General features: G+C 49.0%; 1 protein-coding gene across 1 annotated transcript in view; it reads right to left on the reverse strand.

The window, feature by feature from the left end:
* Positions 1 to 420: 420 nt before the first annotated feature.
* RFC2 (replication factor C subunit 2) overlaps positions 421 to 19,418 on the reverse strand; it is a gene marked incomplete at its 5' end in the record, with an annotated part of 19,863 nt that continues 865 nt past the window's right edge. The window contains 9 exon segments of the mRNA XM_027774401.1: positions 421 to 800; positions 3,650 to 3,763; positions 5,865 to 5,945; positions 7,879 to 7,944; positions 8,117 to 8,274; positions 12,644 to 12,744; positions 13,764 to 13,865; positions 17,753 to 17,859; positions 18,127 to 18,168. Of these exon segments, the coding sequence (XP_027630202.1) occupies positions 690 to 800; positions 3,650 to 3,763; positions 5,865 to 5,945; positions 7,879 to 7,944; positions 8,117 to 8,274; positions 12,644 to 12,744; positions 13,764 to 13,865; positions 17,753 to 17,859; positions 18,127 to 18,168 (882 nt within the window).

Genomic DNA, 19,418 nt, shown 5'->3' on the forward strand with positions numbered 1-19,418 from the left:
GTTTAATAAAATATTTTGTTAACAAAAAGGGAAAAAAAGAGAGGACAGTACCTTACAAAATTAGAGTACTATTGTACAAATTAATACAAAATTTGCTGAAGAATTCTAAAGCAATGAGTACTGCAGCTACCAGGAAAGGCGGCATGGCTGGAGCTTTCCCAAAGGCTGTGTTAGGCCAGTCCACTACTGCCCCACGGCCTGACCTGCCCTATCTGAGGGGCTCATGGCCTAGGCCTGTTCTGAAAGTCCATCCAAATAGTCAGGAAATTACTGCCAACCTTGCTTTCACCCCACCCCTTCAAGTTTGTAGAAAAATGGAGTTTGTCTTGTCTACTAACAAAATCACTTTTTGTATTTATGGGATACCAGGGGCAAGCAGTGACAGTTAAGCTGGGTTTCCCTGAGGCCTCAAGTTGTCACTTCATTGCCAAATGTGAGGTTTTATTACCTAAGATGCCAACACACACAGATCAGGTGCCACAGCCCGGTTTCTCCAGGTCTCCCCACCCTGTCGCTGTCACCACATAAGGGGTTTGAACGCAGACCCTCCCGCAGCACAGATGTGCTCTGAAAGCCACGGGAGCTGGAGCAGTCTGCACCAGACAAGGCGCAGGTTCTCCTCATCAGGAGGCTCTGACTCCTGTGCTCCAGGGCGAGGGCTCCACCACCGCATCACTGCAGGCCCCACGCTAGCTAGCCACGGGGGCCATCGTCTTCTGACACAGCCTGGCCAGGAGGCCTGCCATCTGCAGGAGGGAGTTCACGCCTTCTGCTACTTTCATGTGAGTGTATCCAATTTCCTGAAAATAGATCAAATTTAAGTCTGGTTAGTAACTGAGAGAGTTACATATTTTTTGAAATCTGAGCTAATAATGGTTTGTTCAAAAATAATACAACCAACTCAAACTCCAGCTGGAAATGAACGCCAGGATGTAATGTTAACTACATTCAACATATTTCCTAAAACACTGATACTTCTTTAAAAGATACTGTTCAGAAAATGAAGATAGAAAAAAAATTAGCCAAGAAGAAAATTCTTTTAAAATATGTCTGAATATCTGATAAGGGACTTTTTATCCAGAACATACAAAGAACTCTCAAAACTCAATAATAAGGGCTGGGCTCTCCCCTGCCGAAAGCAATTGTCTCCCACAATCTCTGTCTAACTCAGTTTATAGTAAGACAGGGACGCCTGGTCTCAAACACTATTCCTCTAAGTGTTGATACGAAACGGCTACCTATGCTTTGTGGATTTGCCCACATATTTAGTCATGTTCTCTCTTTAAAGGTTCCTTCCCTTCTGCTTCCAGGCTAACCATTGTGTTGTAAGCTATCTGGTTTGTGAGAGATTCATTTCAAATTCTGGGCAAGAGGAATAATAAGGGCTGGCTCCATGGCACAGTGGTTAAGTGTGGTGCAGAAGGAAGAAGGATCTCACATGGCTGCACAGGGTTCAAGTCCTGCCCTTGGCAGTTTACATGCTGGGTGTGCACCTGTGCCCAGGATCTGGATGGGATGAAGAACTATAAGAAAAAGGACTGCAGCAGGACCAGGCCATGTTGTGGAATGTTTATGTGCACACATGCGTGTGCTCTCTCTCTCTCATGTGCCCTCTGGCATTTGAACAACAAAACCCAACAAGAAAACAAAGAACCTAATTAAAAAATGGTAGGTTTGAACAGAGGTGTCATAAATGACTATGGATGGCAAAAAAAAAAAAAAAAAAAGAAAGAAAGAAAGAAAGAAAGAAAGAAAGAAAGAAAAAGTACTTGACAACATTAGTTGTTAAGGAAATGTATGGTAAAGCCACAAAGAGATACCATTATGCACCTATTGAATATCTTACAAAACTCAACTGAGCATTCCACGTGTGGGTTAGCAAGTGGATCACCTTGGAATGTCCACACTGCTGGAAAGAATACTGCAAAATACTACCACCACTTTGGAAAACAGTTCGGCAGTTCCTTACAAAGTTATATTCCTGGGAATTTACCTGAGAAAAATAAAAACGTCCTGCCTGTATTCACATTAGTTCATGTATGTATCTGTTCATAGCAGCTTTACTCATAGTCACCAAGAACTGGACACTCAAACGTCCCTCAATCGGCAGAAGACTAACCATGGTACATCCATACAATGGAAAACTACGAACCCACTGATAAACCGAAGAGCACACACAAATCTGAAAGGTGTCAAGGTAAGTAAGAGAAGTCACATTCAAACGGCTAAGTCCCGGTCACCTGGTGGCACAATGGTAATGCTATGGACCCACATGAGAAAGGTCCTGAGTTCACATCCCAGGAGTTACCTGAGCATGCCAGGTAGGCCCATTATCAGGCTGACACTGGAGATGAATCATGGTGTGAGAACCTGTCTTGTGACATAAATAAATAAGCTTAAAAAAAACAAAAAAAGAAAAGAAAAAAAAGCTAGGTCAACCTGTGGTCCAGTGGTTAAGGAAGCAGATCCCACATGGCAACCACACAGTTCCAAGTCCTGGCTATGCCAACTTGAAAAACACACTGGGGGGACCAGCCATTAGTGTAATGGCTATGTCGCTGGACTCCCATGTAGTCAACCGCGGTCCGCGTCCCGGACCTGGTGGCTTAAAACTCATGCTGGGCGCATGTGCGTATGTGCCCAAGATCCCAAGAGGAGAATGGAGGAGAAGGGATTGCAGCGTGGCCATCCTCCCGGGGGGTGATTTCCCACTTTCTGTCTCTGTCTGGTGAGCGCATGCGCCCTATAGCAAAAACCACTAAAAACAAAACAAAACAAAAAAAACACCCCACTGGGTATGTGCACATGCAAGCCCAAAAAAATTCTCAAAGGAGAGAGAAATGGAGACAGGATCACCGTGTGATCCACTCCACTGAGGGGTACTTTTTGCCATTCCCACTTTGTCTCTCTCTGGTGAGCACACATGCCTCTCTGGTGTTTGCCTGCGAGCGTACATGCACGCGTACACACACACACACACACACACACACACAAACACGGCTAAGTTCTAAATGATTTCATTTATGATAATCTGGAAAATTCTGTTCCTCAAACACAATGTATCAGTGGTTCCTGGAGGGGAGGGAGAGAAGCTAACCGCCAAGGGCACGTGAATTCTACAGGGGTAAGACTATGTTATCTCGATTATGGTGGCATTTACATGACTGAATGCTTCTGTCAGCAGAATGTACCTGAAAGGCTGCATTTTACTCTATGTAAATTATTCCTCAACTGATCTGACCTTAAGATGAATACAGAGGGACCAGCAGGTGGTGTGGTGGTTAAGGTGCTGGACACTCCCACATGGCTGACCGCCGTCCAAGTCCTGGACATAATGGCTTGCTTTCTCACTTTCTCTCTCTCCCTCTGGTCAAAAAAAGAAAAAAAAAAAGAAAAAAGAAAGAAAGAATGAATAAAATAAAATTAAAAAAAGATGAGTACAGAAATAAGATCTCTACTAAGAGTCATCCCAAGGGACACTGGTCACTGAGTGAGCGAGACAAATTCAGCCCTCAGAATAGGCAGCCACCCTCAGGCCATCGCATACACTGAGCACCTTCCAGGGGACAGGCCATGAGCAACACAAAGAAAGCCACGTGGTGGCCCACGCTCTGAAGACACAAGCATTTATTCACATGCTCTCACTGACCTTAATAAACTCCAGTTTCAAGTACTCTGCCATCTGGAAAGTTTTACACATTCGGAAAATGTTGCCAATGATATCTTCTGGTGAATAGCCCAGATGCCACAGGTGAGCAAGGATCTAGACAAAAGAAGACACAATGAGGCCATTTAAACACTTCAAACTACAAGGAGACGGGGAAATGAAGTCAAGTCCACACTAGTATCAGTCGATCACACCCACGGGAGCAGACAGCTCGCCCCAGACAACCCAGGAGGTTTTGAGATCACCTGCATGCACGGAGCTGCTGGTGGGTCACTTAGCAACCTCAATTTGTCACATTCTCCAAGATCTTGTGAGTACTTTAAGTGACTTTCTCAGCAGGCAGAGATCTCGCTGCAAGTTTTTTTTTTTTTTTTGAGAGATTTTGCTATAAGGCACATGCACTCATTAAAGAGACAAGAGAGAAAGAAAGTAAGAAATACCCCCAAGGGGGGCATGGCCATGCTGCAATCCCTTCTCCTCCATTCTCTCTCAGGATTTTGGACACACACGTACAAGCCTGGCCTGAGTTCCAAGCTAGCAGGTCCAGAACTCGAATTATGGTCAACACGTGGGAGTTCAGGACCTTAACCACTATGTCACCTGCTGGCCCCAACCTGCAAGATGGTCCACTACCATGCCCACACAATGTCATTACTCCAGCTCTGAATTCGCTTTATCGATCTGCCCATTACGTACCAGAGCGGAGGAAGCAGAATCGTCACTAGCTCTCCTAGTCACTGGCGTCATGACGCAGCCCCAGCAGGACCTGCACTGAGTGACCCCCAGGGGGAAGCGATGACGGCAGCCCTCTCAGCCTGCTGCCTTCTCACCACGCACCCACCCAGTCCAGACTGTTAGGTTTGACGGCAGTCCTCTCTGCCCTCGCTCCCTCAGTGACCCAGCCCTAAGGCCTGGGCCTCTGCCTCAGCTTCCCTGTCTCGCACTCCAATTTCCCATTAGGTTGAACCCTGTCCTAAATCTGTTCAACTTCCAACCTAGTTTGTTGAGGGGCAAGGGCAGGGGCAAGGGCAAGGGCAAGGGCAAGGGCTATCTAGGATCAGAACAATGGCCTTGAAGCTCACCACTGCTCCATGTGACTTGGGGTCATCCAAACCCCAGTGGTGTCTGTGGGACCCTGAAGCTCACCACCGCTCCATGTGACCTGAGGTTACCCAAACCCAGTTGTGTTTGTCGGGACCTACAGCCAGGCCCAGGTCCTATCATCACTCAGGCTAGAATTTCCCCGGGGTTCCTCCTGTCCTAGTTGACTGGGGACCGCTGGGTCCCAGAATGTTTGCTGCCATGTTCCGTAGGAGGATGGAGGATGATGTCTCCCCCTGCTAGAGGATGATGGCTTCACGAGAAAAGGAATTGGGCTGGTCTTTCCTCATGTTCTAGGTCGACAATTTTCTCTTGCATAGGATATAATTAAGATACGATTTTGGGGAACCAGCAGTTAGCGTAATGGCTATGTTGCTGGACTCCCACGTAGTCGACTGCGGTTCACATCCTGGACCTGGTGGCTTAAAACTCATGCCGGGCGCGTGTGCGTGCGTGCCCAAGATCCCAAGAGGAGAATGGAGGAGAAGGGATTGCGGTGTGACCATCCTGGGGGTGATTTCTCGCTTTCTGTCTCTGTCTCTGTCTGTCTGGCAAGCGCGCGCGCCCTATAGTGAAAACCTCTCCAAAAAAAAGATACGATTTTAAATTCTGGGTCTACAACTTTTTTTTTTTTTTTTTTAAAGGTTTTCACTTTAGGGTGTGTAAACTCACTAGAGAAGAGAGACAGAGAAAGTGAGAAATCACCCCCTGGGGGATGGCCACACTGCAATCCCTTCTCCTCCATTCTCTTCCTGGGATCATGGACATACATACACCTGTGCCTGGATGAGGTTTCAAACCACCAAGTCTGGGACTCAAACCATCTTCGGCCATGTGGGAGTCCAGAGACATAACCGCTATGCCATCTGCTGGTCCCCACCCCCCGCCCGGGATCTACAACTTTTAAACTGTGGTGTAGAGCTAGGAATGCAGTCTCTGAATCATGGCTTCCTCATCTGCTAAGTGCACCCAACTCCTAGCATGATTTCAGAGCGAGGCAAAGCGAGGCACGTGAAGTCCTTGCATGAGGAGGACCCCCTCTGCCCTGGCCAAGAACTGCAAGTGTTCTCCTGAATCAGGAGGGGCAGGAGCTAACCTTGTAGGCCTCGTCAATGTTGGCGCTCACACAGTGCTGGATCATCTCCTTCACCAGCAGGGGGTGGGGTTCGTCGCAGACCTGAGAATCCAAAAAGAAAGGCTCATCAGCTGAGGTTTTGGAGGGTCCATCTGAGGTGGCCCCACTGGACCAACTTCTCAGTTCATTGTTTTCATCAAAATCTCTAGCCAGGAAACAATCTGGGGCCAGACAGTGGTGCAGCAGTAAAGCCCAATGCCCTACGAGGCTGACCCGCACAGGAAGGCCTGGTTCACACCTGGAGACCTCCGAGAACACGAAGCACGCGCATGCCTGTGATGCGGAGCTGGCTGACGCTGGGTGTGGGCATGATGTCAAGGTCCCGTGGAGTGTGCTATCTTTCTCTCTTGCTCATGGAAGAAATAAGTGAATAAACTTACAGAAAAAAAAAAAAAAGTTTGCAAATGCCCCCTCACCACCAAAAAGTTCACTAAATAGAAAAGTTTCCAACAGCTTGATTGTAAATTCCTCAAACACGAGACAAATGAACAAGAATCATGAGCCAACAAAGAGTCTTTGGTCAGAGGCAGTTGTGCAGACAGGAACCCATTTAAAAACTGGGAGGTCCAGCAGGTGGCATGGTGGTTAAAGGTGCTGGACTCCCACACGGCTGACTGCGGTTCAAGTCCTGAACCCGGTGGCTTGCTTTCTCACTTTCTCTGCCTCTGATGAAACTGGAAAATAATAATTAATAAAGTTAAATGATTATTTAAAAAGAAAAAAACCTGGGAGGTCCATAAAAAAGGGACCAGCAGTTGGCATAATGGCTACGTCACTGAACTCCCATGTATTCGACCACGGTTCGAGTCCCGGACCTGGTGGCTTAAACTCACGCTGGGTGTGTGTGCATGTGTGCCCAAAATCCCAAGAGGAGAATGGAGAAGGGATTGAGGTGTGGCCATACCTCCTGGGTGGGGATTTCTCTCTTTCTGTCTCTCTGTCTCTCTCTCTCTGGCAAGCACACGTGCCCTATAGCAAAAACCTCTCAAACAAACAATAAAAGAACTGGAAGGTCACTACCTAGCAGGTGGATGGTGTCGGGCAGCTGCCTCCCTGCAGTGCCTCCCAGTGGCCTTAGGTCCTGCGCTCTGGTGCAGTGTCGGCCTCTGAATCTTCTAGAGAACGCATTCTGACATCTTGAGATGACACCTAGGCCTGCCCTTGGCTCATCTTTCTGGCTGAGGTCAAAGCCGTGGTGCCTGGAGCCCTCAATGCCTGCTCTATGGGAAATGGGACTTTACGTTATCAGTACTATGTAAGTTTTCCTTTCCTAAGTGTCCTTGAAAATGCGTTCATTGCTAAGGTCTGGACTGATGCATTTACCAGGGCTCTCACCCACAAATCTAGTAAGAAAGAGCTACAGAATGAAAGTTTGGGCAGCCTACCCAAGTTCTACCCCCGAATAAGGAGGAAATCAGTCTCCAAAACACTGAGTTGTCGGGATGTGGTAGCCAATCCTGAAAAGGACACCCCCAAATAAAATGCTTTGTCAAATGCAGGAGAGTTAGACCTTTTTCTTTGCCAGGCTCTGAGGAGGTGTGCTGGGCCTGATGCCATGGAAGCACCAGGGTGGGTCAGAGGGCTGCCAGGGGAACACAGCTCTCCCTGGTGTTCCCGCCTGCTGTTCAGCAGCTGAGTGGGCCCAGGCCAGCCCCCGAGTCCATTTCCTTGCCCACAAAGTGCTGAGAAGAACATGTCTGAGCAGAGAAGTTTTGGGGATCAAATTCATATCTGAAAGCACCAGCACTGGGCCTGATGCACCGCTGTCCTTCCACACACACATGGGGTGACCTCCCCACGTCCCTCCTAACTCTCCGCGTGACAGCGAAGGCGGCAACAGGGAAGAGGCATGCCCCCGCCCCGCACTCTCCTCCGACAGCAGCCGAATGCCCGCCCCCTTCGCTCTTTAGCACAGCCCTGCTCCTGCTCCAGCGACCGAGGCAGAGGACGCTGCCTCCACAAACAGCTTCTGTACCTTGAACACGTTCTCACTGTTAATAAAGCCAAATCCCGAGAAGGTGGACTGCAGGTTGTTCAGTGCCTGAGGAGGAACGAAAGCACACAAGGGAGACTTTCACACCTGTGCCCTCCCCACCCCTTCCTAGAGGCCGAGAGAGGCAGCCCTGGCCCCCCGCCTGCCCTCAGGCCCTGCAGGGTGCTGGCCCCCGCATCCCCCAACAAGAGCAGCACAAGCCCAGGAGGCCCACGCGCACCTGCCTCATGTCTCCCTGGGCGGTGAAGATAATGGCTTCGAGGCCGTCGTCGGTGTACTGCACATTCTCCTTCTCGATCACGTTCATCAGCCTGGCGAGGACCTGGGCGTCGGTCAGCTTTGTGTAGCGGAGGACTGCGCAGCGGGACTGGATGGGCTCTGACGAGAGGCGAGGAGTGAGGCTTCCCTGGCTGGCACCGCCCTGTTAGTTCTCTGGCTACCAGGATGCAGCTGCGTGGGCCAGTCCTCCTGGCCAGCAGGTGCTCCGGAGGGACTCGGTAAACAGGGCCAAGTGTCAAAGACACCAACAAGTAAGCAAGGACAGAGGCCTCAGGCAGCACTGCCCAGGATAACCTTGGCAAGCCACGGCCTCCAGAAGGGGGAAGAGTCCTCCAGGACAGACGCATCCATGTGCCACCAGCCCTCGGGTGACTCAGCGCAGCCCAGGTGGCCTTGGGAATCATAGCACGTGCTGGCGGGGGCCCTTCGGTCAGGGTGGGGTGGGTAGGGACACCTCCCAGGAGATTCTGTCACATGTATTATTAATAACAGCTGGGACTGAGAGCCACCAGGCAGATAGAGGCAGAACTCTGGAACTTTCCTCCACTGCTGCCTCAGACTGCTGCAACGGCTTCCCCACGGTGCCCTAGTCCCAGTCTGCTCATCCTCGCAATCTTCCTCTGCGCGGGCACCACACTGGCCTTCTCCATCTGTCACCTTTTCCTGCAAAAGTCCCTTCGGAAGCTCCCAAACACTAACTCTCCAATACAGCCCCGCTTCTTCCGGCCTGCAAAGTCCTCTCCTGGTCTACGAACCTCGTCATCCCCTCACCTAAGCCCAGGGCTGGCACCTTCCTCCCAGGAACAGGCCGACGCGGCCCTTTCTCAGTGGGTTCTTCCCAGTGAGGGCGTCCTCTCTTCAGTCTCTTCCCATTCAGTCTTTCAGAGTTCCCAAACCCGCCCCCTCATGAGATGGCCTGATCAGCCGGGAAGAAGCAGCCTCTCTCTCTTTTGTTCTCACACTCCACTTCAAAGAACACCTGTTCCTGCCAATCTAGAATATTTATAAAAAATCAGCCAGTCACCTCCATAGGTACTGGGGATGCCAAAGATTAATATTTTTTAAAATAAATTTTGTTAAACTTATTTTTTAAGAATTAATTATTTAATTTTTTTATTTATATATTCTTAATTTGACCAGAGAGAAACAGAGAAAGTGAGAAAGAGGCTGCCAGGTCCAGGACTTGAACCATAGTCAGCCAGGTTGGAGTCTAGCACCTTAAGTACCATGCCATCTGCCGGCCCCAAATTTTGTCATATTTATTTTTAATTTTTGTAAGAAGGCGTGTGTGCTCACTGGAGACAGGAAGAGAGAGAGAGAGAAAGAAAGCACCCTCCATAGGAGCTAGCCATGCTGTAAGCCTTCTTCCATTTATTCCTTTCAAAATGTTAAGTACACAAGCACATGCACCTGGCATATTTCTCCAGCCACCAGATCTAAGACTTGGACCACTCAGTTGGCCAGGTGGGACTCAGCCACCTTAGCCACACCACTGGCTGGCCCGCTGTGGATGGATAGTCTGACCAGCTCTGGCCCTTCAGCACACAAGTACGCCATCACAGAGAGGCGCAGTGCCACCAGAGGGTCATGGGACCAGCTCAATACGAGGTAGACACACTTCACAGAAGAGCAGAGTTCTTTTTTTTTTTGGAGAGGTTTTTTTGCTATAGGGCGCGTGCGCTCTCCAGACAGACAGAGATAGAGAGACAGAAAGCGAGAAATCACCCCCCAGGGGAGATGGCCACGCCACAATCCCTTCTCCTCCATTCTCTTCTCGGGATCTTGGGCACAGACGCACACGCGCCCAATGTGAGCCTTAAGCTACCGGGTGCGGGACGCGAACCGCAGTCGACTACATGGGAGTCCAGTGACATAGCCATTGTGCTAACTGCTGGTCCCACAGAAGAGCAGAGTTCTGAGCTGGGTCCTCAAGGATGCGTGTCCCAGCCTGGGAAGGCAGGAGGAACAGCACATGTGGAGACAAGAGTGAGAAACGGGTACAGTGCCTGGTGAGACCCCACAAGGCTGCAGTGCACAGAGAGAAGATGGGGCTTGGGCAAGTGAGAGCTGCGTGCCAGCCTGGGGCAGCCACTGTGCATACAGTGGGAGACCACTGAAGGGACAGCAGGGGAGCGGCAGGGCAGACTTGTCCTCGGGTAACTCTGACAGCCACCTCGTGAACTGAGTGAGAGAGAAGCATGGGGACACTGTACCCACCCGGGGGAGGAAGCGTAACCCAGGTCTGGGCATGGGTAGGACGGGTGTTCCAGATACCACAGAGGTGGGCCGCCCTGGGATTCCATCTTGGTGAAGGGCTAGCCGTGGTAGACAGCAGGGGCAGCAGCCCTGGGCTGACTCGGGCCTGCTGACGTGGGCACTGTCCTCTCCTCTCTCTGTGCGAGCACCTGGGAGACAGGGACCGAGCTGCAGCCAGAGCTGCTGCCACAGTGCACAGCAAGCATGTCACATCCATGCCTGGCACAGGGCAGGCGCTCCGCCCACAAAACATGCTCTGTGTCTAACAGGAGGAGGAGCCTAAAGGGAGCGGCTGTCCTTGGTGTTCATCCACGTCAACTCTCCCAAAAATCAGGACACTCCCCAATGAACCCTAACTCAGGCTGAGGGACCTGACTTACATATTTACTTACAGTACACTTAGAGACTGGAGTTGGTTTTTTATTTTTTGGAGAGGTTTTTGCTATAGGGTACGTGTGCTCGCCAGAGAGAGACAGAAAGCGAGAAATCACCCTCCAGGGGGATGGCCACGCTGCAATCCCTTCTCCTCCACTTTCCTCTTGGTATCTTGGGCACACACGCACCAGACATGAGTTAAGCCACCGGGTCCAGGACTCAAACCATGGTCAACTACATGGGAATCTAGTGACATAGCCACTTCGCCAACTGCTGGTCCCAAGAAATACATTTTTAAAGAATTTCATGACGTGTCTACTACAGCCCTGCAGAAAGCAAAAGCCACCAGCATGCTGAATGAATCATAAAAGTGAGCTCCCTGAAAGGGAGGTCAGAGCTTCCTTCGCCAACAATGGCAGTCCCACATCACTGACCAAACTCATGTGTGCACACAGCCTTTGGCCAGCCGCACGCAGGGTGGCAGCTGCATGTATTAAGGCCACCGCTGCCCTCGAGGAGTGGTCGTTCACTGGGGAGGGACACGGCTACACACACCCTCCAATCAAGAACTCTGAACACACTTCTCCCTTACAACACTGACGTCTTGAGGGTAGAGAACATTTCTCCTTAACTCTGGCTGTTCACCATGAGCAGGATGCCTGACACCCACCGAGAGCATTGTAAGCGTTTGCCAAGGGCCGAATAACTTCATGAGCAACGCAATGGCCGTCTGAGAAAGTGAAAAGTATGTAAAGGGCTCCTGACAGCACTGACAGCCCCACTGAGGCTAGAAATCGTGACCCTGTGCGGATCGCGTGTGGAGTGTGCTTGTCTGTCAGAGTGCACAGCCTGTGCAGAAAGGGACAGCAGGTGACGAGCTCACACAGTTGGGGCTAGCAGGGCAGCCTGACTCAAAGACAGTGGGACAAGATGCTCCGATAATCTGGAGAGAGAGCAGCTGGGCCGAGGGGCCATCTACAGCAGAAAGGGAAGGCCGTGAAACCCACCCGAGATGGAAAGGCTCGATGCAGGGAGGAAGGAGACAGACAGGAAGGGAGGCACTGGAAGGACAAATACCAAGGTCAGAGATCGGATGAAGTGCAAGCCTCAAGGTGGGCAATTCCTAGCTGTTCAAATAAAGCCAGCTGTCTGTCTATGCCACACGACTCAGAGCACACAAAGCGTACAAGAGTATCGGGTCATCCGGAAAGTCATGGCGCAGCTATGCACAGGGCAACACACAAAGATGTATCATGGCTTTTCTGACAGCTCAGCATGTATTTGGAGAACCGTTCCTCTGGTACAGCAATAAAGCACGGTGGTCTGTAAGGCAACCCTAGATCAGAGGGTTCCCAGTTCAAGCCCAGAGACCTGCCTCAGTACACCGAGCATGTGCTTGCCCATGATCCAGCGCTGAATGAAGCTGGGGGCAGGTCATGGTGTCAAGACTCTGCTGGGCCCCACCCCCTGCCTCTCTTCCTCAAGTAAAAAATAAATGAATAAACTTCAAAATATTCCTTCCCCTGGCTCAGCCACAGTGGCACCAGCAGAAGGATATCACTGTGCAATGGCTCAGGGACATGGGAGGCTGGGGCAGGGGGTCACGACATGGCAAGATCCTATCAAAAACACTCATCTTTCTCTTTCTCCCTCTTGTGTTCTCTCCCTTATGAATATGAAGAAAAAGTCCCAAGTCAGCAGGTGGCATGGAGGTCAAGGTGGCTGGATTCCATGTGGCAAACTGCATGGTTCAAGTCCTGGACCTGGAGGCTACTCTTCTGCTGCTCGAGCCCAGGTGAACGCCATGTGGACCCAGACACCCAGGGCTCACACTCACCTATGATTTTATCCGAAGCGTTACAAGCCAGAGCAAAGCGAGTCGTTTTGGAGTAGATTTCCATGGTTCTCCTCAAGGCTTGCTGGGCTCCATCAGTCATGCTGAGAAGAAAAGCACAAGGAGATGGTTTGCAACTGGGACCCAGGGCCTGCTGGACAGTAACCCAGGACAGAGCACGTACAACGCCCTAGACAGGGGGCTTGGAATTAAGTGGCCACCCTACCACTGCTAAAACCCAGAAGCTACTCTCTCAAAGATCACTCAAACTGTACTTAGCACCTTCAGCACACAAAGACAATCCTTAAGTGAAGTTCACAAAATTCAGGGCCAGCAGGTGGCATGGTGGTTAAGATACTCAGCTCCCACATGGCCGACAGCAGTTCAAGTCCTGGCCTGGAGGCTTGTTTTCTCACTCCCCCCACCCCCCGACTATGTCCCTCTCTGGTCAAATGAAAACAAATAAATAAAGTCAAATTAAAAAAAAGGAAAGAAATTCACAAACTCCACAGTGACTGCAATCACATTTGAAGAACCTGGTCTCTACAGTTCTCCATAATATAAAATTCAAGAGAAGGGCCAAAATATTGGCTGCCAACTTTTCTAATAAAACCTTGGAGACCAGGACTGGTAGGTGGTATGGTGGTTAAGGCACTGGGATCCCACATGGCTGACTGCGGTTCTAATCCCAGACCTGGGGGCTTGCGCTTTCTCTCTCTCTCACTCTGTTCCTCTCTGGTCAAATTAAAATAAATACATAAAATAATTTGGGGCCTGCAGGTGGTGCGGAGCTTAAGAGCGCTGGATTCCCACACGGCCAACTGGTCTTGAGTCCCAGACCTGGTGACTTGCTTTCTCACTTCCTCTCTCCCTCTCTCACACACTCTCTCACTCTCATTCAGTCTGTCCCTTTCTAGCCAAATAAATAAATAAATAAATAAATAAAAGTTAAATGAAATAATTCTTTAAAAAATAAATAAAAATTTAAATAATAATAACAAAATTAAATACTTTTAAAAAATGTATTAGCATATCCTTCATGAAAGTACATTTTTCTCTGACTTAAAAATACCCAGTAAGTGACTCAGAGACCAAGCTCGGAATATTTGGCAAAGCACTTTACCTGTCTGCTTCATCCAGAATGATAATCTTATGTCGACCTCTGGGAAGGGTGACTTTCTGCTGGGCAAACATTTTGATTTTATTCCTCACAACATCAATGCCCCTGAAACAATAAACCAGGATTTCTCTGTTACCTGAGACAAATTTAGTTACCTTCACAAGGACTTTCAAACCTTCAGTATATCAACAGTAACTGTGGGACCCAATTTTAGTTTATTAGTTTCTTTTTGGGCAATTCTAACTATAAGGATTAATATTCTATAACGTCTATTTTTTTGGAGGTCTTCCAAAGAACAAAGAAAACATTTAATTTTTTTTAACAGAATAAAACTCACTTTAGCAGATGGCGTAATGATTACATCGCTAGACTCCCACATGGCTGACCATGGTTCAAGTCCCAGACCTGGAGGCTTGAAACTCACGCTGGGCATGTGTGTGTGCATGCCCCAAATCCCAAAGGAAAACAGAGAAGGGACTGTAGCATGCCCATCCCCCTGGAGGTGATTTCTTCCCTTTTCTCTATCTCTGGCAAGTGCATGTGCCTTATAACAAAAATCTCTCTAAAAAAACTCACTTTATCTTTTGATTACCATATGGGTCCACGGGGACCCTTTAATGATCTAAGATGTGGTTTTAATTTGTTATAGGGCGCGTTGCTCACTGGAGACACAAAGACAGACAGAAAGCGATAAAGCACTCTCTATTCCTCTTGAGGTTTTGGGCATGCACGCGCACACGTGGAGCCTGCATGTTTTCCAGGCCACCGGGTTCAGGACTTAAACTGCACAGGTGGGCGTGTGTGATCAGGTGTGATCCTGCTGCTCTAACCACCCTGACATCTCGCTCGCTCACTAATAAATGTTTGGGGCCTTAATAATCTTTTTATATCCTGAAATAGCTTGTTATGCCATCATCCTAGTAACTGTATCATCATAATTCATCAGTTATTCCTCCTACCTATGCTAAAAAGAATTAAGACAGAAAAGGAAAGACTGAGGGAACTATCTAGGATGATAAAATGGGGAAAGATGATCAGGTCAGCTGGTGCTATGGTGGTTAAGGCAACTAGAACTATTGGTCAGCTTAACTATTCAGGTACCCAAATCTGGCAGCCTGAAAAATACACCAGGGGGACCAGCAGTTAGCGTAATGGTTATGTCGCTGGACTCCCACGTAGTTGACTGCGGTTCGCGTCCCGGACCCGGTAGCTTAAACTCACGCCGGGTGTGTGTGCATGCGTGCCCAAGATCCCGAGAGGAGAATGGAGGAGAAGGGACTGCGGCGTGACCATCCCCCCGGGGGGTGATTTCTCACTTTCTGTCTCTCTCTGTCTGTCTGGCAAGCGCACGCGCCTTATAACAAAAACCTCTCCAAAAAAAAAACAAAACAAAACACCAGGTGCTTGAGTGCCCAAAATCATGAAGGATGAGATGGAGAAGGGATTGGGATTACAACGTGACTATCCCCAATGAGGGGAAGCTTTCTCACTTTCCCCCCCTTTCTCTGTGTCTGTCCCTTTAGCGAAAACAAAAACAAAAACAGACCAGCGGTGGCGTGGAGGTTAAGGTGCTGGATCCCACATGGCCATCTCCCTGGTTAGAGACCCAGACCTGGTGGCTTGAAAATCATGCCAGACACCAGTGCGTACATGCCCAAAGTCCCAAGAGAATGGAAGAGAAGGGACTGTGGCACAGCCATTCTTCCAGGGAAGATGATTTCTCACTTTTCCTCTCTGTGTGTCTCTCTCTAGCGAGTATGCACAACCTATGGCAAAAAATCTAAATTAAAAAGACAAGACTATCAGTCAGCCCCATGGCTCAGTGATTATGGGAGCCGGATTCTATATGGCTGACCATGATTCAAATCTCAGCCCCAGAGACTTGAAAAACACACCAGGGTGTGTGCACGTGTACCCCAAATGCTGACAGGATGGAGAAATGGAGAAGGGACTGCAGCATAACCGTGCCCCCAGTGGGATATTTTCTCCCCTTCCTTGGTTTCTCTCTGGTGAGCACACATTCTTCTGGTAAATTAAAAAAAGAAAGGCAGGCCGTCAAAATCATCTCACCTACATTGTGCTGCTTGAGGTGCTTCACTGTATTTCAAGAAAACCCAAGTTCAGATACACTATCATTGCTTTCTTTTTTATTAGTTTTCTTTTTTTTGGAGAGGTTTTCGCCATAGGGCGCGTGCGCTCACCAGAAACACAGAGACAGAAAGCGAGAACTCACCCCCCAGGGGGAATGGCCACGCCGCAATCCCTTCTCCTCCATTCTCCTCTCGGGATCTTGGGCACGCACGCACATGCGCCCAGCGTGAGTTTAAGCCACCGGGTCCAGGACTCCAACGGAGGTCGGCTACATGGGAGTCCAGCGACAGCCATTATGCTAACTGCTGGTCCCATTGTTTTCTTTTTTTTTAAATGATAGAGTGCATATGTGTGTGAGAAGAGTGGGGGAGGGAGACAGAGAAAGCACCCGTGGCAGGGCCCCATCACACTGGGACGCCCTTTCCACAGCCCTCTCACTGCTCAGGATTCTGAGCTAAAAAGGGAATTCTAACACATGCTACTGCACGGATGAACCCTGAGGACATTAGGCTGAGTGAAATAAGCCAGTCAAATACTGCCTGATTACACTTACATAAGGTACCTACAGTAATTCAATTCACGGGAAAATAAAGCAGAAAGGCGGCTGCCACAGGCCAGGGAAGGGGAAACGGGGAGTTGTTTAATGGGCGGTTTTAGTTTTGCACGTTGAAGAAGTCCTGGCGACTGGCCGTACACCAGTGAGAATATATTTAACGTTACTGATGTATATGCTTACGCAGGGTTAAGACGGCAACTGCTTTTATTTTTTTCTTGTATGGGTGTTTGTCTAGTGTTTTAGACATGGCTCTGCTATGTTGTGATCCTTCTGCCTTAGCCTCCCAGGGGGCTAAGACCACAGGTGTGCACCACCATGCTCAGCTCTAAGATAGTGAATTTTGGGGCCAGCAGCTGGCGTGGTGGTATAAGGCACTGGATTCCCACATGGTCGACCACAGTTTGAGTCCTGGACTTGGTGGCTTAAAAATCATACCAGGCGCCATGTGTGTAGATGCCCAAAATCCTGAGAGGAGAATGAAGAAGGGATTGCGATGTAGCCATCCCCCGGGGAGGGGGTTGTGATTTCTCGCTTTCCTTCTGTCTGTCTCTCTGGTAAGTATACACCTTCCATAGCAAAAGCCTAAAACAATAATAATAATTTTTTAAATTATTTATTTAAAGGGCCTGCAGTTGGTGTGGTGGTTAAGGGTGCTAGACTCCCACATGGCCAATTATGGTTTAAGTCCTGTATCTGGAGGCTTGCTTTCTCACTTTCTCTCTCTGTCCCTCTCTGGTTGAATTAAAATAAATAAATAAAGTTAAATAAAATAATTCTTTAAACAATTATTTATTTAATTTTGTTTATTATTTAATTTGCTATAGACCACAAGTTCTACTAGAGAGAAACGGGGGCGGGGAAGGGGGAGTAAGAAAGCAAGACACCAAGTCCAGGACTTGAACTGTGGTTGGCTATGTGTGAGTCTAGTGCCTTGGCCACTCTGCCACCTGCTGGCCCCAATAATAATATATATACATTTTTAATTTCCAGAAAAAAAAAAGGTAAACCAAGTCAAGTGCTCACATGCTGCATTGATAAGCAAACGATTTCCATGCTCTTTCACTGGGAAGGATTAGAAGAAAACAACCAGCTGGCAAGGCAAGCTCCAGTTCAAAAATGTAAAACAGGGGCCAGCAGGTGGTATGTAGTTAAAGGCGCTGGACTCCCACATGGCTGACCATGGTTTGAGTCCTGGACCTGGTGGTTTGCTTGCTTTCTCTCTCTCTCTCTGTCTCTGTCTCACTCTGGTCAAATTAAAAATAATGATAAAATAAAGGAAATAATTCTTTAAAAAAAGAAAGGTAAAACACACCACCCACCGTTCAGTCCCAACTCCCAGACCTACCTGTCATTTGAGGCATTGAGTTCCAGAACAGCATCCTTGAGTGCTGGGCCCAGGAGGGCTCGTGCCAAACACAGGATACTTGTCGTCTTACCAGTTCCTGGGGGGCCCTAGGAATGAGACCTCCAGTAAGTGACCACCAGAATGGTCTGCACGTAGCTCCTGCTTTACTGCTCACCATGGTTCGCACTCACCCTCCCAACCCCACAGCACGTGGTCAATCCATACAGCAACTCACCAGAGGCCTCCCGCCTAACTGGAGTGGCACGTTTCCCTCAGCCGAGGGAACGATATAAGCCTATCCATGCACAGGGATGCCCGTGAGCGCACAGGGGAACAACACCAAGAGGACCGACAGGACAGGACTGAGCACTTACAGCGATGATGATATTGGGCACGTTCCCTTCTCTTGCAAAGACCTGAGGGAAAGACGTTCATTCCACCTGGTTAATCTGTGCGCCTTAGGGGTGGAACCTCCCAGCCACACAGGCCCCTCAGTCAACATGGCTACGCATTTCTCCACACGGGTACGCTGGGGGACGAGCCCCTCATCCTGTTTCACCTGAACTCATCATGCTTCCCTACAAACCGAAGGTTCCCTATGCTCCTTCTTCCATGAACTGACTGACCCAGAGGACCAGAAGCCATCATCCTCCGTAGCCTGCCTTCTCCCTCACCCACGTGGAACCTCGATTATAAGAGCAGAGCCATTCTTCTCCTTTGTCTCCGGATCCTGCTTCTCTTCAGTCCCACCACCACTTCCTTAGGCCACCATCTCTTACCTGGACTGCTATAAACAGGCCACCAACCAGGCTCCCTGCTTCTAATCTTGCCCCACAGCCGTCCATTCCCCACACCATGACCACAACCGTTTCTCTAAAGTACACATCCACTGTACATTTCTGCCTAGCTGAAAACCTTGAAGGACTCCGTCGAGCTCTCACTGTGAAGCCCAAATTCCTTTTTTTAAAAAAACAATAGTTTTAAATCTTATTTAACTTTCTTTCTTTCTCTTTCTCTCTCTTTCTTTCTTTCTTTTAATTTAACCAGAGAGGGGCAGGGGGGGGGGGGGGGGGGGGAAATAAGGAAAGAGGTCGGAAAGCATATACCGAGAGAGAGAGAGAGAGAGAGAAAGGAAGAAAATGAGAAAGCAAGCCGCCAGGTCCGGGACTCAAACCACGGTCAACCACGGAGTCCAGTGTCCCAACTTCACCACCTGCCAGCCCCCCAAATTTCTTTTTTTAAAAATATAACTTTACTGGGCCAGCTGGTGGGGACTGGCTCACTAAGGCCAGGGATAAGGGTGGGATAGAGAGAATCCACCCTGCAGCCCGTCTGCCTAAGTCTCAAGTATGTATAATCTGTTCTATATCAGAACAGCTTTTTTGTTTTTAAAGGATTGTTTTAAAAATATATATATATAAAGAAAATTTGATAAAGACGTTATGTTGCTTCCAAAACCTAAGGTATTTATTAGGTGTTCACTACAGAGAAAGTTTGCCACCCCAGCTTTAGAGGAACACAAAACAACTCTTGAGAGCCCCTCTTCAATAAGCCAGTCCTGTAGGGACCAGCAGTTAGCGTAATGGCTATGCCGCTGGACTCCCATGTAGTCGACCGCGGTTCACGTTCCGGACCTGGTGGCTTAAACTCACGCCAGGCGCGTGAG

This window comes from Tupaia chinensis, unplaced genomic scaffold, assembly GCF_000334495.1.
Source record: "Tupaia chinensis unplaced genomic scaffold, TupChi_1.0 Scaffold000429_1, whole genome shotgun sequence".
Taxonomy (NCBI): Eukaryota; Metazoa; Chordata; class Mammalia; order Scandentia; family Tupaiidae; genus Tupaia; species Tupaia belangeri.